The sequence below is a fragment of the Natator depressus genome, chromosome 4 (genome assembly GCF_965152275.1).
Source record: "Natator depressus isolate rNatDep1 chromosome 4, rNatDep2.hap1, whole genome shotgun sequence".
Lineage (NCBI taxonomy): Eukaryota > Metazoa > Chordata > Testudines > Cheloniidae > Natator > Natator depressus.
The window spans coordinates 16391042-16414318 of record NC_134237.1 but is presented as its reverse complement, the minus strand read 5'-3'; the positions used below and the strand labels follow the sequence as shown (position 1 = coordinate 16414318).

General features: G+C 39.8%; 1 protein-coding gene across 2 annotated transcripts in view; it reads right to left on the bottom strand.

The window, feature by feature from the left end:
* The window catches only part of CFAP299 (cilia and flagella associated protein 299), a 378861-nt gene that overhangs the window by 243310 nt on the left and 112274 nt on the right, over window positions 1-23277 (bottom strand). For both annotated transcript variants that reach the window (XR_012639227.1, XM_074950477.1), the window contains exon 3: window positions 1773-1863. Coding sequence is in view for 1 of the 2 variants with exons in the window: in XM_074950477.1 (XP_074806578.1) it covers window positions 1773-1863 (91 nt within the window). In the remaining variant the exon portion in view is untranslated. The remainder of the gene's footprint in view (window positions 1-1772; window positions 1864-23277) is intronic.

Here is a 23277-nt window from a genome sequence, read left to right as displayed (position 1 = left end):
CTTGCTGTGGTGAAAATCTCCAACGGCCTGTAAACTGAACTAAGACCCACAAGGTTTAGAGAATCTAGACAAGTTTCCAAATTTGGGGGTGGGGGGAGGTGTCTCTCCTGTTACCAAAACTTTGCCAATTCCTACTTATCTCTCTGCTGAACAATATTTTATTAGTGCCAACGTAACTACATATTGCATTTGTTTGCATTTTTATAGATAAGGCTAGAGAGAGTGGAGGAAAAGAAAAAAAGGAAATATATTGGCATCTTCTCTAACTTTTGTTTTCTCTTTTACAAAGGGAAAGAGATGGGAACGAGGGCCAGCAAAAAAATATAGGGGTAGAATAGAATTTAGATACAGAAAAGTCCGACTCAATTTTCCAATCTGTCCTCTAACATTACAGGATTGTTCCCCTGACAATATTCCAGAGTGCTCTATCTCATCTAAGTCTAGTGAAAAGGGTTCCACCAGTTCCCACAGTCTAACTAAATTACGGTTAGGAAATCTTTTGTGATATCTAGCAGAAATTTTCCCTTGCTCAGTTTCGTTCCATTATTTCTCATCGTTCCTCCCGGAAACATTCTAATCAAGTCTTACATGCCTCTTTAGTTCAACCATTAATCTCAGATGTATAATTTTATCAAGAGCTTTTGGAAAATCAAAATATACTATCATTTCCCTGATCTGCGAAGGCAATCGAATTGTCAAAGAATTCCAATGGGTAAGTTAAGCATGACCTAAGTTAAGCCCCAGTTCTGCAAACCTGTGCATTTTACGTGAGTCAATGAGACTATTTATTTATTTTGATTTAAAAATATAAAAAGATGCCTATCCAAGGCTCTAGGCATCTTAACATCATTAATAATACAATAAAATCCCAACAGCATTAGAGAAATAATTTCACGGGAACTCAGCCAGCCAACTACCTACAAAAACTCCTTTCTACTTCTTCAGTGTTATGGGAAGCATACCCTCAGCCTTCTCCAAAATTCCTATCAAACAGATGTCTTTTGCAGCATGCCTGGAAGGCCACCATATTCAATTTTTCTGGACCAAAGGGGGAGTCATATTCCAGAGTCCTGGAGCCCCTACAGAAAATGCCCTGCCAGTCACCTCCTCTCTTTTATGAGCTAGACCCGGTTTGGGCACTTAATCTGACTACAACTGCGGCAATATGGCCCGGGTTGAGAGGCAATCCTTCAGGTACGCTGGTCCCATGTCATATAGGGCTTTATAGGTCATAACCAACCCTAAAGTCTCTTGGAGGCCAATGGGCAGTAGATTCCACAGCACTGGTGTAATGTCATCACAGAGAGATGCCCCGCTCAATAAGGAAACTGCAGCATTCACATGGGTGTAATGTTATATGTGTGCTTAAGCAGCCACAAGATTAGTGCCTAAATCGTTACCAGGGATAACAAAATCAAAATGTACTTCTCTAGGTGGTCTCCTATTACATCCTTTTGTATGGTTTCCAAGATGCTCTCCACCAATACCATTAAATGTACCTGTCTCTAGATTCCTGGTTTGTCTTTTCGTGCATTTTGTCAAAAAACAGACCTACAGTATCATTTGTCACTTTCCAGTCCTCAGGGAACCTCACCCAAATAGACAGAACTTTTAAATGCATGACTCGAGGAAAAAAAGAGTTTTGCTATAAATTACACTAATAGATGTTTTCATGGAAAATGCAATATGTGCTACAAGGTAAAGATGGTAGCTTTAAATGTAATTTTTCAAACTATTTATTACTATAGGATTTCAATCTAAAATGTACTCACTGCCATTTTCCCATTGCGGTTGGCTTCCTCCCTTTCTGCCAATGCCTTCAGAAAATTATCCTTCAGTTCTTTTCCTGCACTTGATAACGTTCTAGAAAAACAAGGGAACATGTATTAATTATTATTATTATTACAGTAGTAATCAGTGGTCCGGACCCCATTCTTCTTGGTGCTGTCCAGATATATATTAAAGTAACAGTCCTGTTGTATTAATATTTATGGAATAAATGGGCCCAGAGAGTCAAAGGTGTTTACATGACCCTGTCACTGGTATAACACTAAACTGCCAAACAGGGTTCAGGATTTTGAGTACAGAGACCTCAGCCTGCTTAGTCCCATGGCAAAGACACGATTAAAATATTTTAAAACTTTTCTTAAAGGTACAGAAAAGAAGGGAAAACAGTTAAAGTAAAATATTAAGTAACACTTTCATTTTAACAATATCCCTTTTTCCTCTTCTGCTTTAGCTGCAGGGAGTTTTTATAAGGAAAAAGACAACAGACAGTGCCCTAAAGAGCTTAATTTTTTGATTAAACCATTCTAAGTACCTTACATTCCTTACACAATAATTGTACATGTCATACCCATTTAAAAAATAATAATTCTTCATTAGCCAAGGTATGCTGTGTAGAAAACCTTGATTTATGATACTTTCATTTGTGTGATTCCTAGTACATCAGGATTAATGAAAACAAATATGTTACACCTAGGGAAGGTGTGGCTAATGCCATACTTACATAAGCATATCAATTGTCGTTAGCCTGTAGGTGCAAATTTAAACTTGGACTACTCTATACTTCACCTTTCAGTCAGCAACCTATCACACAGGGTACTGATCTGGTGCTCACTGAAGTCACTGGAAAGGCATTGGATTAGGATTATAGGGCACAGAAACATGTTATTTTATAAAGTGGAGAGAATAACAGCATTAGCACATTTTATTCAGGTTCTTGATGCTTCTGCTGGTTTTTCTACTTCTGTGCTATCAGGAGCAGAAGCAGATGGATACATGGAATTGGTTGTGTAAAATCATGCATTATGCCCATTCTGAATCTTGAAATGCTAACAGGAACAGTGTCTCTTTTTGCTCCATAAAAAAATGAAACAAACGGTGCAGAAACGTTATTAAATCCTAAAAATTACTTACTGGCCTTTTGAGTCCTGAAGAGGTACCCCGGAAATTAGACAATAATTAGGAACGAGAGCCTGACACCAGATAAAACAGAAACCCACACTGAACCTTTGACAAAACCTTCAACAAACAATTGCTATTTTTAAACAGGTTATACAACTTATATGGGTCTGATCCAAATCCACATGAAATCAATGGAATTTCTTCCACTGACTTAAATTTGCTTTGGATGAGGCCTTATAGAAGAGAAGAACATGTCTGAATCATAACAGACTCTTAGGTCCATGCTCTCACACCCAACTGATGTAGGAACTAATGAGATTTGTTCCCCTTTTCAACATTAAAACCTGTGATTGCTTATTGGAGTCTTCTCTGTTAGGTTGCCAAAGGTCAAACAGTGCCTCCTAGTTCAGTGTAAGTCTGTAAACAAGACAATATTACAACTTTCTCCCACTGAAAATATTATCAGTGTGAATGTTTTAATAAAAGCAACTATATCTCTCAGACTCAAGTACATAGTGTACCATGTCAGGAAGGATCTCTTGTGTCAACTGCCTATTCCACAATGTTTCAAATAGAACAGTGTAATGAAAACTCAAGAAGGAAAAATAAATGGGGCATCAAAACATCCTTGTACTATCTAGTTATTATTTCTAGCTTCCCAGACACTTCTATAGAATCCATGAGAAAAGTAAAGTTATCAACAGTAGATCAACATTTTAGATTTCAAATCATTTGAACCAGTTTTCCAACAATTAAACCTTCAGAGCTTTTCATATCTATTTCTAAGTATGATATTATCTCTACACCAGAACATACTAGCATATAGCAAGCCACGTCTATGTCTGAAATCAAAATTGCAAAAAAATCAGAAAAACAGTTAGATAAAAAGGACAAATTATCATAATCCTTCTAAACCTAACTCATTTGAAAAAGTAGGAAGCAGAATACCAAGGTACCTCCAAAATGCACAGGTCCCCACTATCTTCCCACCATTATGAACATAAATCCAATAGACAGTTATTACGTCACCCTTTTAAGCACCCAAAATCATTAATATAATTATCTCAAATAGGCCCAACCTCTGATGTGGTCAAATAGCAATTTCACATACATATTCTGGGACTGCCCATAATTTCAAACATGTGGGTCAGAATTCGATGAAAACCTAGCCTACTCTATCTGGAGACACATGTTCCCATCTACACAATTGGAAAAAAAAAGAAGACATTTATTCATAATTTTAACAAGATCAGCAACCACCACCACCACACTATCATAGAACCAGAAAAATGTAGGGCTGGAAGAGACTTCGAGAGATCACCTAGTTCTTCCCCCTACGCTGAAGCAGGACCAAGTATGCATAAACCATTTTTGAGGGGTGTTTGTCTAACCTGTTTATAAAAACCTCTAATGATGGAGATTTCACAACCTCCCTTGCAACCTATGTGAGTAGCCAACTACCCTTACAGTTAGAAAGCTTTCCCTGATATTTAAGTGAAATCATCCTTGCTGTAGATTAAGACCATTACTTCTTGTCCTACCTTCAACGAACATAGAGAACAATTGATCACTGTTCTCTTTATGACAGTCTGTAACATATTTGAAGACTTATCAGGTCCCCCTCACCTCAGTCTTCTCTTCTCAAGTCTAAACATATTCAATTTTTTTTACCTTTCCTCACAGGTCAGATTTCTAAACCTTCTATCATTTTTGTTGCTCGCCTCTGGACTGTCTCCAGTTTGTCTATATCTTAAAATATGGCATCAAGAACTGGAGACAATACTCCAGCTCAGGACTCACCAATGCCAAGCAGAGTGGAACATATATCTCCCATGTCTTATGTATGACACTCCTGTTAATACACCCCAGAATAATATTAGCCTTTTTTTTTTGCAACTGCACGATATTGTTGGCTCATATTTGTGATCCACTATAACCCCCAGATCCTTTTCAGCAGTACTGCCACCGAGCCTGTTATTCCCCGCATCGCATTTGATTGCATTCCCCCATTGCATTTGATGTGTCTTTCCTAAGTGTAGTACTTTGCCTTTATTGAATGTCATCCTGTTGATTTCAGACCAATTCTCCAATTTCTCAAGGTAATTTTGAATTCTAATCCTGTCCTCCAAAGTGCTGGCAATCCCTCCATCTTGTTGTCAACCACAAATCTTATAAACACACTCTCCACTCCATTATCCAAGTCATTAATGAAAATATCGAATAGCACCAGACCCAGGACCGACCCCGAGAGTCCCCACTAGGTATATCCTCCGCGTTTAATAGTGAATCATTGATGATTACTCTTTGAGAATGGTTTTTCAACTAGTTGTGCAGACACCTTACAGTAGTTTCATCTAGATCACATTTCCCTAGTTTGCTTATGAGAATGTCATGTTGGACTGTGTCAAAAGCTTCACTAAAAATAAAAAGTCTACAGCTTTGCTCCTATCTACTACAGTAAACCTGTCAAAGAAAGAAATTAGGTTTGCTCTGCAAGACTTGTTCCTGTCAAATCCATGTTGGCTATTACTTATCACCGTTATACTCTAGGTGCTTACAAATTGATTGTTTAATAATTCATTCCAATATCTTTCCAGCTATCAAAGTTAGGCTGACTGGTCTATAATTTCCCAGGTCCTCTTTGTTCCCCCTTTTAAAGACAGATACTATATTTGCCCTTCTCCAGTTTTCTGGGACCTCACTTATCCTCCATGAGTTCTCAAAGAAAATCACTCATGTTCTGAGCTTAGCTAATTCCTTGTGTACCCTAGGGTGAATTTTGTCAGGCCCTGACAAAACATCTAACTTGTCTGAACATTCTTTAACCTGTTCTTTCTTTATTCTGGTTTGTGTTTCTTCCTGCTTGTTGTTGATATTAATTGTGTATAGCATCTGATCACAATTATTTTTTTTAAGTGAAAACTGAAGCAAGATAGGCATTAAACACGTCAGCCTTCTTGGCGTCGTCCATTATTAGCTCTCATTCCCTGCTAAGTAATGGACCTACGCTTTTCTTCCCCTTCCTCTTACTGCATCTTCTTATTGCTTTTTATGTCCCTTGCTAGGTATAACTCATTATGTTCCTTAGCCTTTCTAATTTTGTCCCTACATGCTTGTGCTATTCTTTTTCATCCTTACCATCTTGTTCATCCTTAGCAATTTATCCATGTTCCCACTTTTTGTAGGATAACTTTTTGATTTTCAAGTAATTAAAGAGTTCCTAATGTAGCCATGCTGGCCTCTTACTATTACTATACTATTATTACTCTTACTGTCTTACTTCCACATCAGGATAATTTGCTGTAGTGCCTTTAATATTGTCTCTTTGAGAAACTGCCAGCTGTCCTGAACTCCTTTTTCCCTTAGGATTTTCTAACCATGGGACCTTAGTCACGAGTTCTAGGAGTTTGTTAAAATCTACTGTCCTTATATTGCCATTCTCGCTCCTTCCTTTTCTGAGAATCATGAAGACTAAAATTTCATGATAACTTTCATCCAAGTTGCCTTCCACCTTCAGATCCACAACCAATTCCTCCCTATTAGTCAGAATCAAGTCTAAAATGTCTGCCCTCCTGGTTACTTCCTCCACCTTCTGAAACAAGTTGTTGTTCCCAACACATTTGAAGAACTTATTGGACATTTTGTGTTTTGCCATATGACTTTTCCAACAGATATCAGGGTATTAAGCCTCTCATTACTACCAGGTCTTGTGTTTTGGATATTTCTGTTATTTCTCTAGAAATGGCTCGAGCATCACCTTCTCCTGCTTTGGTGGTCTACAGTAGACCCCCCTCCTTATTCCCCCACATTTATCTTTACCCAGAGAATAAGATCCACAAGAAATAAAATCAACAATTACAACGTGGGCAAACAAAATACGAGAAATGTAACACATCACAGTCCAGATTAGACAGACCTAAGACCCTTCGGAGGAGTGCTTGGTATTAGCTAATTAATTCCAGTAACACAAGAGAAAAGGTAAACAATGACTTTAAACTGAAATTACACTTCTCCTATATCTCGGAATGTGCCAAACACTCATTTGGAGCCAAATCTGTAAAGGTCACCCAGCTAAGTCAATCAAATATCCCAATGAACTTTGGGAAAGTCAGATTTGGGTATCCATATACCTATTGGCAAATAAGGGAAACAAGTAGCATCTATTTGACTGTGTGTATATAACAATTCTGCATGAAATATCCATGTGTTTGTCGCACTGTCAGCTGAGTGCTGATATGATACTGATATGTTTGCCACATCTTTTACTGACACTGAAGCATGGTTAACTTACGAGTATGAATATTATAGAATGTATTATTTGTATAAAGTGATGTCTGATTTTGTTACTGCTGTTGTTACATATTGCAGCTTAGCCTTATGCTTAGGACTGCAATGGTTCTCACTTCAGGCAGAAAGTACGCTGTTTCTAGAATTCTGCATTTGCTTTTGGACTGAGCTCCAGGCAGTAGGAACAATATGTTACTGCCAAACAGAGCCCTGGCTTTGCAGTGTACAAGGCCTGTGCTGGATCAAACAGACATCAGCATCCATGAGGAACGGGGCAGCCCATACTAATCTGCACCTTAATAAAATAGAAGCAGCTTCCAGACACTGAGCAGCAAAGTTTTAGCAGGACTGCTACTAGGAAATCTGGTAGGAAAAGGCTGCATTGGGGGAATTTGCCATCTTAAAATGTTATTACAAGGGAGTGTCATTGTCAGTCGATATCCATCTGGACTATCAAGGCCACTGTGTCATAATATGAGCAATAAAAGTTGTAAGTTACGTAAGTTACATAAGTATAAAGTTACAATAAGTTACTAAGGTTCAGGCTCAGTGTTCATGCCAAGAAGAGGAGAGATTCACTCTAAGAAGAGGGTCCTTGGGTAGACTAGCATACCCATAGTGACTAGAACCCATCCGACTGTAAAGCCTACTTCAAAGCAATGGATACATTTTTTTAAAATAAATTAATAATCTGTGTCACTTTACCCTGAATAACAATCTCATAGTACCCACACCGATGCAAAAACTGTAAAATAACTATTCATGGACCTATAAGCATATAGAAATACTGCACCAAATTCCTTAGAGACTAACCAATTTATTTGAGCATAAGCTTTCGTGAGCTATAGCTCACTTCATCGGATGCATACTGTGGAAAGTATAGAAGATCTTTTTATACGCACAAAGCATGAAAAAATGGGTGTTTACCACTACAAAAGGTTTTCTCTCCCCCCACCCCACTCTTCTGCTGGTAATAGCTTATCTAAAGTGATCACTCTCCTTACAATGTGCATGATAATCAAGTTGGGCCATTTCCAGCACAAATCCAGGTTTTCTCCCCCCCCCCCCCCGACACACAACCCCACTCTCCTGTTGGTAATAGCTTATCTAAAGTGATCACTCTCCTTACAATGTGTATGATAATCAAGGTGGGCCATTTCCAGCACAACCCTGGATTTGTGCTGGAAATGGCCCACCTTGATTATCATACACATTGTAAAGAGAGTGATCACTTTAGATAAGCAATTACCAACAGGAGAGTGGGTTTGTGGAGGGCGGGGGGGAAAAACCTGGATTTGTGCTGGAAATGGCCCAACTTGATTATCATACACATTGTAAGGAGAGGTTTCAGAGTAACAGCCATGTTAGTCTGTATTCGCAAAAAGAAAAGGAGTACTTGTGGCACCTTAGAGACTAACCAATTTATTTGAGCATAAGCTTTCGTGAGCTACAGCTCACTTCATCGGATGCATACTGTGGAAAGTATAGAAGGTCTTTTTATACACACAAAGCATGAAAAAATGGATGTTTACCACTACAAAAGGTTTTCTCTCCCCCCACCCCACTCTCCTGCTGGTAATAGCTTATCTAAAGTGATCACTCTCCTTACAATAAGAAAAGGAGTACTTGTGGCACCTTAGAGACTAACCAATTTATTTGAGCATAAGCTTTTGTGAGCTACAGCTCACTTCATTGGATGCATACTGTGGAAACTGCAGAAGACATTATATACACAGAGACCATGAAACAATACCTCCTCCCACCCCACTCTCCTGCTGGTAATAGCTTATCTAAAGTGATCACTCTCCTTACAATGTGTATGATAATCAAGTTGGGCCATTTCCAGCACAAATCCAGGTGGAAATGGCCCAAGCTGGGGGTTGCACTGATTTTAATTAAATTGGTTTAGAAATTGGGTTAAGTTAAAATGGTGCAATTTTCTCATGTAGATAAGGCCTTGCATGCATTATGATTATTTTGCACACTCTTTAGAGTCATTTGGTATTAGCCACTGCTAAAGACAGGACTAAGTAGGTTTTTTTCCCCCTGGCATAGCAACTTTTACATTCTTAGAGTTGTGTTACTATTGTTTCAGAGAAAAGATCAAACACATTCCACTCTGAAAAAACTCCCTCGCACATAAACAGGCTGAAGATTTGGCATGTGACTAGCTTTGAATTCAGCAAGGCTACATAAATGTTTGTGCCATCTTCCTGCTGGGCTACACAAGCAAGTTCCCAAGGATGGGATGGATGAAGGAAGGGAAAAGAGCTTGTGGTGAGGAATTCTGCAGCCCCCACCGTGCACTGCTCCTATTTAACTAGGTTTATTTAACACTCGGTGACCTGAAAAACCTTGTTTAAATAAATTACCCCCCCCAAAAAAAAATTTCTTCAAAAAGCTGGAGTAAGTTCCTTAAAAAGTTGCAGGGTAACAAATTTGTATACCTGTGTGTAAATACTTCACTGCACGGAATCATGCAGTTTACCGCTGCCCTTGAAAAATAGGGTAAAAGCAACATCAATAATCTAAAAATCAAAAATTGCGTTTAATTATTAGCCTGCAAGTTAGGTGTGTAATTATAGCATCACACAATAACCCTAACATGCAATGTGCTTATCACTCACCACTTCAAACCACTCCTGCCATTCATTTCATGCCTCAATATACTTGTTGAAGGGGGTTTTACAATGCAGCCACTTTTTATGAGCCGGCATTACCATTGTGAAAGGCAGGCTCTGGAGGTAATTACCAAGTGCGCACATGGCTAAGTGTCAAATGAGTGGCAATTTGTTTTTTAGCTAAATACAGCATTGTTTGTTTGCTTTTTAAAAAAAACATCTTCACAGATATTGATCCCTGTGTTGCAAAGGAAGGATAAAGAACTGACAACACTTTCAGGAAAGTCTGTCAGGAGATAATGTGGTTTGATTAGGTTTCTTCACACTTGGCCTGATTCAGTACCCACTGAAATCAACATAAAGGTTCCCATTGACTGCAGAGGTACCAGATCAACCTTATTGTGCCTGACCCCAATTCTCCCCTTGCGCCCTTTCATTCCTCCTTGTGGACCTGTGCAAGGAGAGACAATCTTACCATGACTATATTTAGTCTTCCTTCAATTTTCAAGGCATTTAAAGCCTGTCCATAGTCACTCCAGAACTACATTTAAACACAGTTCATGTAAGCGGGGTTCTAAGTATGATTATTTCTATTACAGGGGCAGAGTCAGGAATCGAACTCCAACCTCTTCAGTTCTAGCTCACTGCCTTAAACACAAGACCAACCTTCCTCTCAACTTGAATAATACTGTTTCCTTGAACAGCACAGAGAAAGCGATGAACTGTGATATAAATTATTTAACCAAGCTGTGCTATAGGACCCCTGTGGTTTATACCATACTTTGGTTGAATAGCTTATAAAATTATACTTTTTAGCAAACTTCTAGCAAATGCTCTTCAACTATAGTTCTTGAATTAACATTGCCCTGTTTATTTCTTCTTCTATCATGAACACATATGAAAGGTTTTTCCTGTGCAAACAGAAATGAGAGAGGGGAAAGCATTAGTAGTATTAGCATCCCCGCTGCAAAGCCCTTCACTGTGGACAGTGCTTAAATTAAATAATGCAGCTCTGAGAAAATTACAGGCATACTTTTCAGCAGGAGCTGAATTGGGAAAGTAGAACCCTATGGGGGGGGCAGAAGTCCTGCCTTTTCCTTCCTCTCCTTTCTTCTGGTCAGCAAATTTTTCCCTTTCTATTTTCGTTTTCTTTTAACCACCCATCCCCTTTAGCTGGCACAATGTACATTAGAAGACAGGAAAGTAAGAGCTGCATTCAGGGCCGATGGTCTGTGAAGACAGGAAATTCCCTGAGTTTAGGAGGTGGCTCTTCCTGAGACTCAAGGTGCTGACATTCAGAGATGTTAACAACAAATTTGGGGGTTCTGTCTTTATTTCCATAAATACATTTCTTGTTTGACAATACTTCATGTTGCTATTATGACACCATCTTTACTCATGCAAACTCACTCTTAGCGTAAGACTGTGTCTATACTTCTTTTTCATCCTTATTTGGAAGGGGGGGGAGATAAACCCAAATCTTTTCAGGTTTCCAGTTTAGAAGTCTTTTCCTGTACCTCCTGATGGGTGCTCATTCAGTCTTCAACTACTGGGATGTTTATATATAAAGAGAAGAAAGAGTTCTTTTTGAACTAGGTTAGTATTCCTTGATTCTTATTTTGACTGGGCCAAGTTGCCTTTTTCATTTTGTTATCGTTCCCTTGGGTTTCATTTACTTGATTTTCTTACCTCTTACACCATGTGGTTTTTTTTAAAAAACAGCAGTAGAGTCACAGTTGGAAATGGAGCAACTCAATTTCGGTTTTAGAAAGCCTGTGGACCTAGAGAATATTTTTTTATCAAATTGAGATAATCAGAAGAGCATCTAACGGTCCCACTGTTGTTTTTAAAAGTAGACAATATCTTCCAACTCAGCAGAAAGTCTGGCTAGTGTGCCCATTCTCATATAAGATGTTAGAAAGCAGCTGTGACTTATTTACAAACACCTGCCCCATAACTAACACACTCGCATGCATGCGTTTGGAACTGTATTTTTATCTGTAATTCTCCCCCATCCTAATCACAGACCGGAAGAAGAGGTCTGTGAAGCTTGAAAGCTCATCCCTTCCACCCACAGAGGTTGGCCCAATAAAATGTTCGCTTACTTTGTCTAATTTTTATTTTAAAATATTGAAAGTTTAAACCTCCTAACACTGAGCATTTCAAATGGTGAGTTCAAAGGTTGAATCACGACTTCAGCACTGATTGTACACAAAGTGCACTATCCTACAGAGGAAGTGCAGTCCAGTGGTTAGGGTACTAGCCTGGGAGTTGGCAGACTTGACTTTAACTCCCTTCTCTGCTGCAGATTGTGTTTGTGACCTTAGGCAAATCAATGGAAGTTAGGAGCCTAAATACCTTTGCGGAGCTGGACCTTAGTCTCTTCTGCTTCAGATCCCTAACTTTAAAATAGTAATAGTACTTCACGAGCTCAAAAGGGGTGGTATAAGGAGGATAAATAGATTTAAAAGATTGTGAGATGCTCAGGTCCTATGGTAAAGGGGGCCATACAAAAAGGAGTGATCCTCTGGTTCGTGTTCCATTATTTGAATTGTGAGTTTGAAAAAATCTATTTCTCAGTGAAGTGTAACATCTTCTGCAGCTCCACAAAATGCTGCTTATCTCCACAGCAAATTATTATCCATAGTGCTATTTCACGTGTGGCTCTGCAGCCACATGTAGCTCAGTCAGAATCTCCAAGTGGTTCTTGAAATGTATGAGTTTGAGCAGTACTGCTCATGCTGTACCTGGTCTCTGGCAGAAGAAAGAGTCTAAGTTTGCCTGACACATGTGAAACATGCATGCTGCTGCTGAAACTTAGACCGGGATTGCCACTAACCATCCCAGCACCCAGAAAAAGGGGAAAAAGAAGAAAGTCTCCTCCATCTGACCAGCCACAAGTGGACGGGTTGAGGTGGGGAGAAAAGGGAGAAGGTATGTTGGTGGGCAGAGACACAGGAAATAATCCTGGTGCCATGACTGGACACCACTGCATTTGTGCTATTTTTTGTCATGATGCTGTAACAATAGACCATGACATTAAGTTGACACGATGCCTTGTGATTACATTGTGAGTACGTTAGTTGATAAAACATTGAGGTTAAGAATCTCTCATCTAAATTAATCAGGTCTAGTGAATTAAACAGAATGATGAACAGGAGGGAAAATGTTAATGTCCTGGAAATATTGGGCCAAATCCTTTCCTCGGAGACCCAATCCTGCCCTCCATACTCAAGCAAAACTTCCACTGAAATTAGATTATGGAGGGCAAGACTGGAGCCCAGATATGCATACGAGGCCCTCACGAAATCTACGCGTATATCCAGAGGCAGAGTTGGACCATTATGTAAAAAATATTACTGCTGCATTTGAAAGAAAAGTGCTTTTTTCTCAAATAAGCATTGTGAGGGGCAGACTGAAGGGGATTTCTAGTTTCCAACACCTTCTTTGTTTCAGATTTGTCAAATACAGGACTTCTGCTGTATCATCCACTCTAGTATGTCACAATAAGCCACAATGGAATGGACTGGAGCCTAAAATCAGTCTTTTTTTAATATATTTTCTCTGTATAGAGTATTCTTAAAAAGGTTTTATTTAATATTCTTTTAACTTAAAAAAATGCTGGGCGGGGGGGAGGAAGAGTACTTTTCTCCCTCGAAAGACCACATTCCCCAGGTCTTTCAAAGCTATTGTGAAGACATCAGCAAAGTGCATACTGTCATGCTGAGAAGGACTGCATGGACTGAGAGAGCTATGCTATTTGCAGATAAGAAACAAAACCAGCATTCAAAGTGTACTGAAATGTCCCCTTTCAGTATCTTGTTTATTGTGGCATCCAGGTCTTGATCCTAAACCCACTAAAATGAATGAAAAGGCTCAATGATTTCAATCAGGCTCTCAAGACATAGCTTTAAGTTTACAGTAAGGAGTAATAGTAATACCCATCTTTATGATGGAAGAAATGGGCCCAATATTTGCTGGTCACTGTCTGAAATTTTTGGAGCTGAATCCTATCCCCATTAAAGCCCACTGCAACCCCACCCCCGACTGAACTCCTACCTGCAAGATTCTGCTCATGGTGTGTGGTTCTGCACGTAGGAATGTGTAGAAGAGCGGTATGCATATACAGTATATTTCTATTTTGCTAAATGTACCATTTGAAATACATTTACATTATGTGACTCTGTTACAAATGACCTATCCTTTATCAGAAGTAATTGGATTAGGAAGTTATTTTTTTTAAAAGTTTAAAACTCTTAGCCATTTTGACATTTTTGGCATGTATTCAGTTGAGAAATCTGCTGTAAAATATTTGATTGCTACTTACATAATCCAATGTACAGGAAATATCTTTGTAAGGGCCTTAATACCACATATTTTATTGTTTAATGAAATGAACAAGTAATTCTAAAAACTACACTTACTACATGATATTCGAAACTCCATGGAGTAAATGATTTTTTAAAAAATATTATGGTTGCTTATACCCTTCACTTGAACAGTTTCCATGGTTATCCCAGCTTTGGCTTGCACTGAGAAGCCCACACCTGACAAAACACTGGCACCGTTATTTCGAACAGTTAACAGAGAGCTACCAGCAACATGGCCCTGTCACTTATCCAACATTCACAACCTTTAAAAAAAGAAAGTTCCTTTATCAGCTCAGGGCTAAGTTCATAAAAACCACTGTTGCCAACTTTAAAAAAAAAAGTATTTGAGAGTGTTGCCTAATGTGGTTAACATAGTTTACAATATATCAAGAGATGACTTTGTCCTGAATATTATACTTTTTAGATTAAAGGTAAAGAACACTATTAGCAGTCCTTACTCAAGCAAAACTCCTATTGACTCCAGTGGGAGATATATGTTGAGAAAAGATTGTGAAGGGATACAGTGTTATTTTCACCTAGGACAATTTCATATTTTTTAGCAATGCCAACTATTAGGGAATAGATCTAGCTTTATAGAAACACTCCTGATGAAAAGGGCCACATACGAGCTAAGCATTAATATTGTTATAAGTTTTTTAATGATAATAATTTTATTATTATTTATTTGTGTTGCAGTAGCACCTAAGAGCCCCAGTCACAGACCAGGACCCCAGTGTGCTAGGCGCTGTACAACCAAGCCCACCCATACCCCAAAGAGCTCACAATCTGAAAGGCAGATGTTGATATTGCACAAAGATAACATGAAGATGTCTTGATCCAAGTGGTCAGTTTTAACGATAGACTAACTATTATGGTTCAGTTAAAAACAGAACAACAGTGAAAACAAAGTTTTAAGAACACAGGCCCCGATCCTGCAACATGTCACGCACGGCATTGGGTCTACAGTAGGCAGCAGGCTGACTGTGCACTTCAAGGGGCCATAAATATTAATTTCTGGATATAGTTACAGTATAGTACAGTAGTTGTTTTCAAGATGCAATTCAAAATATTGAGTTTCCCATACTGGATTTCTGAAGTTGCTTATACTTTATTTGTCATGAAACACACCTTTTGCAGGGAAAAATTTAATCCAGCACTTCAATTTATAGACTTTGTTTCTGACACATTAACAGTAACCCAGATCCTTAGCACAGCTGGGCAGCAGAGTGCAACTCAAAAGCATGGAAGGGTATTTCAAAATTGGCTGTAAACCACTTTGTGCTCTCCCAATCCTGGACTGACTCTGCGCTAAGCCAGTGCCATGGCATAAGTTAGAGCAGACTTCAGACCTAGAGTTGGCTTCCAACTGTCCCAAAGGGAGGAATGTGTAGGAGCCTGCTTTGTGCCATCGAAGGAGGTTCTCTTCTATTTGGGTGATCTATACCAGCTTTAGGGCCACTTTGCACTGGCAATGCATTGTAAAAAAGCCACAACAGAATGTGAGCCACCATTTCTTCAGTGGAGAAGATCAACTTGCAACTAGGTGTGTTTGGGTGTCTTCTCCACATTCACGTATCAGGCTGTCCTTCATTTTCCATTTGTGTACTAGGTAACTACAATTGCCCACATGAAGTTCGCTGTGATCCATATCTTAGCTGGCATGGTGAAGCCAGGTGGTTAGTCTGTATGATCCATGATGAGGTCTCGATTCTTGACCCAACTGTTTTTCTCACACCTACTGAAACTTGTCTTTTAGTGACAGTCCCAAGGTTTTGAGAGTTTTGGCCACTAACAAGGAGTTCCTAGACTTAAGGTGGCATCTTGGGGTGGAGGTCTTCCTTGATGGGCAAGTCTGCATTTGTTATCCTACAGTCGTATTCTCACATTATTGCTGCTTCTCTTTGGAGGGATGGCGGTAAGATACATGCGAGGACTGGGAGCCAGACTGTCAGTATTCACTTCACCACTCCTGTGACAATTCTCAAAGCAGCATTCTGTTGCATGTCCAAGGCCAAGTAGGGTAACCTTAGGGCTAATTTGAACCACCAGAGCAACACAGGGCAGGCTTAATTGCAGGGCAGGATCTGGCACCATAATCATTGCTGATAATTGCAAAAGTGATACTAAAAGGTATGTAGATGGCCGTTAACGATTGTAGCAATGGAGTCACCCAAAAGTATCTCTGCATTCACTCATGAAGTTTTCAAGACATTTTGGACTCTAAGGTTTTCTAACTGCAGCCACTCTTTTATAAAGATATATGTGTGGATGTGGTTGTGGGAGCCTCTAATCTTGTTACAAATATTTTTTCGCAAGTGGTTTGGGGGAAATAACCGTAAATCAAAATGAAGCAACTCAGACATCAAACCTATGAAAATTACATGAATCTTTGGATTGTACTGTACAAGACGCTTACTATAAATTTTACCTTTTTAAGAACAAATAAGAACATTAATCCATTTTAAAGAAAAATAAAGTACCTATAACTATTATGCATTTTAACAGCATGAGACAACAGTTTTGGCAACATATTAGAACTTGGGTTTGGGATATTATTAGTAATGGAGAAACTTATCCATGAAAATAAAGTTACTGATCAAGATCTGGACTCCACTTGTTGTATATTCACAACAGAATAGATCAGCAAGAAACCTCAGTACACTTGCCACCTTTCCCCCACAAAGTCCAATATTTTAACTAGCCATGCAAACAGAGGCCCTGATCTTCCTTCAAGTCCTTACTCAAACCAAACTCACACTGATTTCAAAAGGAGTTTGGACTGACAAAGAACTACCAACTCTTAGCCTTTAACTAGAACTTTCCATCCCTAGATTGTAAAACACTTTACAAAGTAGATATCACTAACACTATTGTATAGATGGGGAAACCGAGGCACAGAACGGTTACATCATTAGTCCAAGGTCATACCACTGTGCTGCCAAATGCATTGACGGCTAGGGGACTTAAGCATATGCTTAAGTGGATCAGGGTCAAAGTGCTCATTCTTTACAGGATTAAGTCCTTGATATACAGTTGGCCAAGAATGGCTATATGCAAGGACACTGTTAAGACAAATAATATGCTATGATAACTTATTACTGAATTGCAATTTTCATTCATGCTATATTTTCAAAATTCTTCACTATGATAGCATGGCAAGCTATTGTAGTGATATTTTCAGTTATCTATTAGCAAAAATACTTTAAAGTTTTATACAGCTTTCTATCTGAGAAACTCCAAGTACATAATACAAATAAACATTAACAGGTTTCGCCTCAAAACATGTCATATGGGGTAGAAATGTATTTTTATAACACATTACAGATGAGAAAACTGAGCCACGGAGATTCAGCAACTTCCCCATGGTCACACAGAGAGCCCCACCTAAGAGGGAAACAGCACACAGGAATCCAGACTCCCAGTACGCTGCTGTGATCACACAACCATCTTTCTTCCCCATACACAGATGCAGGACTCTTAAGCTACATCTGCTCTGTGAAATAGGAGTATGATTCCCTTGCTTGTGTTCACATACGTGTGATAACACTCATCGAGCTAGTGACAGTACAAATAGCAGTGTAGCTGCAACAGGTTGGGTAGTGGCAGCAAAGGCATGGCTTAGCCGTGCCGAGAACAAACCCACCTGAAACCAGTGGGCGTGTGCTCGGCTTGGCTAAGCTGTGCCTCCCCTGCAACTACCCTTTCAACCACAGCTACGCTGCTACTTATACCTGCGTTAGCCCAATGAAAGTACATGTATGTGTGGACTAACAGAGGGACCACACCCCTAGCCTTAGAATCATGGACACGTCCACAGTCAGAGACAGAGAGAGAGAGAGAGGGCGTGTGCGTACACAAACACAGAGGCACTTTTTTTGATTTCATGCAAGTGTCTTAAAAACAAAATTTCTCTGTAGGAGCCAGCATTACATTTGACAGTCAGATAACCTCAGTTTTCAACACAACACAGAATTTAGCATAACTATCAACTCAAAAATCTACTTTGCTGCATGAACTCCAATAGATAAAATACTCTTTAGAGAAGCTGGCCTCAGTCTCATCCCAACCTTTACTCCCTGTTATTGTCACATTGCTGTTATAGACACACTGGGGACAGATTCTGATCTCATTTACACTGGTGTAAATCATTTACACTGATTTCAGTGGAGCTACTCCTCATTTATACTGGGAGGAACTGAGATCAAAATATGGATCATTGAATGTTTTCACAGGATAAACTGGAGTCCTCTGAATGCATTCTGCCTCCTGCAGAGGGGAAAAAAACCTTGTAAGCAGAGAAGCTATACAAAATATTTTTTCATCCGCCAATACAAAATGTATTTAGCACTCCTCATTCCTCCTCTTATTTTCATAGTCTAGCGCCCAAAAGAGAGATCATGTGAGAGAAAGCGATTTCCTTTTGAGGGGAAGGGAGGCCAAGGGCCAAAATCTGCTCTGTTACGCTTGATGTACCTGAGAGCAGAATGTGACTCATTGTTGGAAATAAGATTTAAACAAAGTACTCGAGTAAAATACATTTAAATTAATTGGGGGAAAATACACACCTGTGCCCTCTGCCTAGTAAATGCTGGGTTAGCAACTTCCACTTTGAAACAATACACTTCCAAAGAAGAAAGATTTAAGGAAACATACTTAAATGTGGTGCTGTTTTCTTTTTGTGCTTGGCTGACTAACCAGTCTACACTTCAATTACCTGGCTGCTATTATGCAAATGAGATGGATGCCAGAAGTCATGCACCTGTGTTTGCCTCTTTATTTAATATTCTTAATAAGCCCTTAAACCCCATTCTGTGGTAGAGGATTGCTCAACTCAGGTTACATTAAGGCAGGTGAAGAGCTTTTCAAACTGTGACAATGGTTACAAGGAATTCAAAATGACAGAATGTGTACACTTGGTCTCATGGATGAGAAGAACAAAAGCACTGTATGTGACTGAAAGGTTTGCGTTTAATATGGTTGATAATTTTTACCCAGTTAAATTAGAGCAACAAAAAACAAGACAGACCCTGAGCCTGCCAAGACTGATGCACATGATTAAGTTCATGTGTAGTGGGTAGTGAGACATTGACTTAGACATAGAACTAAGCATGTACTCAAGTCTTTGCAGGATCTGTGACAGACATTTTCTTGTTAACTTTTCAGTGAAGAGAGAAGTATTTTGTACTTCCTGCCACTCTTTTTAAGAGTTGGGTTTGTAGTTATTGTTGTGTGTTTCTTTTTTGTTTTTGCTAATTTACCTTTCAATTGCACTCTCAACCTTCACCTTAACAAAAAATAAGTATCTGCAAATCTAAAACCGTTGAGGTTTCCTCAAGCCTAAAGATTGACAGAAATCGCTGGAGAGGGATGGTTAGCCCAAAATTCAGGAAAAGCTTTGTGAACAAAGGCCAATCTCTCACACCAAACCTGGGCTGGATGTCAAATATTAGTTGTAAACATTTCACATAGCACTGTCTATTTACAGACGCCAACTTCCATTGTTATGAAAAAATGTATTGCTTGAATGCTCCTTGATGCACTTTTAGCAGGGCAGCGAGATGTGTTTTGCTTAGCTGGTTCCCAACACAGATGTTTAAGAACAGGTTAATACCATATAAACTGCTGCACTGATTTAATAAGTTTATATTTTTAATTATTTGTTCTATGAAGAAAGAGAAAATACAGAAAACATGAAAATTGATAGCACTGATGTATCATGAAGGATAAACACCACATCAGTGAAACATTCCTGTGTACTGAAAATCAAAAACCAAAACCTTTTAGAGAAAGTCTCCCTCTCCTTTTTGCCAAGGAAAGCAAACAGTTTCTAGACTCCGAGAACTCACTGATTGGAATCCAGCTAGGGTCCTTGATGCATAAAAACTACCTCACCCATTCCCAGGGATTTATAAATTTGATTTAGAATGTATTAGCAGAGCTGGTATGAAGTTTATTGTCTGGAGAATAGGGAGCCATCTCTCAACCTGGTCTTCTGCTCTTTTTCACAAAATGAATTTTTCACGTTCTTGGCCAAAAAGTATTCCATACAACTTCTACTAAAATGCATATCAGGTGGGGAGAAGACGAGGGAAATCACTATACGATACATTTTTATGGTAGAACAATCAATGAAAAGCTCAAATCTGTCATAATATGTTTTACCTTTCCCTCCTTCCTCCCCCCAACTACTAAAAATGTTAGAGGTAATTTGACTGTCATAGTGAGGAGCTAATAGCTCTGGCCTGAAACAAATACATTACAGATAGGTACTGCACAGAGCTTCCCAACCTAGATCTGCTGTCCCTCTCACTGAGCATCCCTAGCACTCCTGCTGTTACAGTCCTGGGCCTCTCTTGCCCAGAGGTTACCAATCATGCCAAAACAGGTCAAATTGCACAATAATACAGGTTTTCAATTACTCCGTTTTCTACACCACTCATTCAGAACACAGTGAATATGGTAAAAATGAAGACGCAGCGTTCAGATTACCCTTTTTCCTTTGACAATAAAGTGCTACATTCCCTCACCCCCCATTTTATGTTGGTTTCTGCCAGTGTGAAGCAGGCACATTGGAGGGCAAATGCAATGCAGCTCAAGAAGTGGGAGGTGCTGACCAGGGTGCTGGCTTGCTCCCTTTTCCAAGCGAACTAATTGAAAAGGTAAGTTTCAGAGTAGCAGCCGTGTTAGTCTGTATTCTCAAAAAGAAAAGGAGTACTTGTGACACCTTAGAGACTAACAAATTTGTTAGTCTCTAAGGTGTCACAAGTACTCCTTTTCTTTTTTTGGAAAGGTAGGGAAAAACAGTCTGCCATGGTGCCTGTCAGTACCAGCATCCTGGATTGAATCATAGAATCATAGAATATCAGGGTTGGAAGGGACCTCAGGAGGTCATCTAGTCCAACCCCCTGCTCAAAGCAGGGCCAATCCCCAACTAAATCATCCCAGCCAGGGCTTTGTCAAGCCTGACTTTAAAAATATCTAAGGAAGGAGATTCCACCACCACCCTAGGTAACACATTCCAGTGTTTCACCACCCACCTAGTGAAAAAGTTTTTCCTAATATCCAACCTAAACTTCCCCCACTGCAACTTGAGACCATTACTCCTTGTTCTGTCATCTGCTACCACTGAGAACAGTCTAGATCCATCCTCTTTGGAACCCCCTTTCAGGTAGCTGAAAGCAGCTATCAAATCTCCCCTCATTCTTCTCTTCCGCAGACTAAACAATCCCAGTTCCCTCAGCCTCTCCCCATAAGTCATGTGTTTCAGTCCCCTAATCATTTTTGTTGCCCTCTGCTGGATGTTTTCCAATTTTTCCACATCCTTTTTGTAGTGTGGGGCCCAAAACTGGACACAGTACTCCAGATGAGGCCTCACCAATGTGGAATAGAGGGGAACGATCACGTCCCTCGATGTGCTAGCAATGCCCCTACTTATACATCCCAAAATGCCATTGGCCTTCTTGGCAACAAGGGCACACTGTTGACTCATATCCAGCTTCTCGTCCACTGTAACCCCCTAGGTCCTTTTCTGCAGATTGCTCCTAGTCTGGCTTTACACTATGCCATGGCATTGGGAAAACATTTGTTGCTCTGGTGGATGATGGCCTGCCCACTGAAAGGTGATTTACCTCCATGTTCATCTGCTTGCAATCTCTGCAGCATCTGAGGCCGTTACTAAACAAATTCTGAAGTCCTGTCTTCAGCTGGGTGATTGCAAAATTACACAAAATTGCTCAAAACTTTCCTCTTAGACCAAAACCAGATGGTCATAATGGGCTGCTCCTTCACCTCCAGAGCCTTCACATGTGGAGTCTCACAAGGCTCAGTTCTCTCCTGAATCTTATCAATATCTATATAAAAAGCCACACAGCAGTTCGGAGGGTGTTGGTGAGACTACCTAGGCAGAAGTGCTAGCAGCACACAGAATACGCTTAGCTCTATATCGCCTTAACATCCTATCACCATCCTAGCTGAAATCAACATCAGGGTGGAGAGCATCCAGCTACCCCTAAGCCCAGGTAAGACTGAGGTGAAATTGGCAAGGGAAGAGCTTATTATTGATTGACAGAACCATCCATCATAGGGGTCTCGGAAGTACCTACCACAAGGATGGCCTCTGCCCAAAGTTATTCAAAGTCTAACGATGGACAGACAGGAAGACAAGTAGGGACATATCAGGGAAGGGTAAAAATAAAAGGGATTTTATACACAAATCAACAAAATTCACTAGAGGCAGAGAGCTGTTAAGAAGTATTTAAAAGCAGACAGAGGATATTTGTGTACTTCTGGATAAGTTCAAGGAAATTAAACCACGTAAGAAGCCGCATGGAAGGAGGTGTAGAGATGACTGTTTGAGAAACTAACCAGTAGGCAGACAAGGGAGGGAATGCTGATGCTAACCTACCTCCTCTATAATGTCCTTTCTATTAACAGCATATACTTTCAGACTGGTATGTTGATCTGCAGCCATGGAGTCCTTGTGGAGCCTTGGAGTCTCAATAAACACACCAGCAAAGACATGCCCTCTTTCATCTCTGACTGGCCAGAAGACTGCTCTCCATCCTACTGGGAAAAGATCTGACTATGGTGATCCACACATTCATGATCTCCAACCTTGATTATTGCAACTGGTCTCTAAGACTGAAGACAAAACTTCATACCCTGAAAAAGCTTCATCAATACAAAACACAACAGTCTGCCTGCCAAGCCACACAGGCCACCATGAGCACATCATACAGATGCTCCCCCCTATGCACTGTCCTGATCCAAAGTCCTCTATGGGATTAGCTCTAACTACCTGCAAGACTGATTGATGTTCCTCAACCATAACAACTGTGTTCCCTGAAACCCTGCAACTGCCAGCTAGCAGGGGAAGACGTGTGAGCACAGGAGACAGAACTGTCAGAGGACCAAGGCAGCAACTTCCAGTGTCACCACAGAGCAAACTGACCACAGGACAGAACTAAATGCACACCTCACCTCTGATGCAGATTTTCCTCAATGACTTCTCATACAGACAAACATTTAAATCTAAACACATAAAATACAGTTAAAAACAAGGGCTCAGTCATAAAGCTTGGGCAGCTGAGATG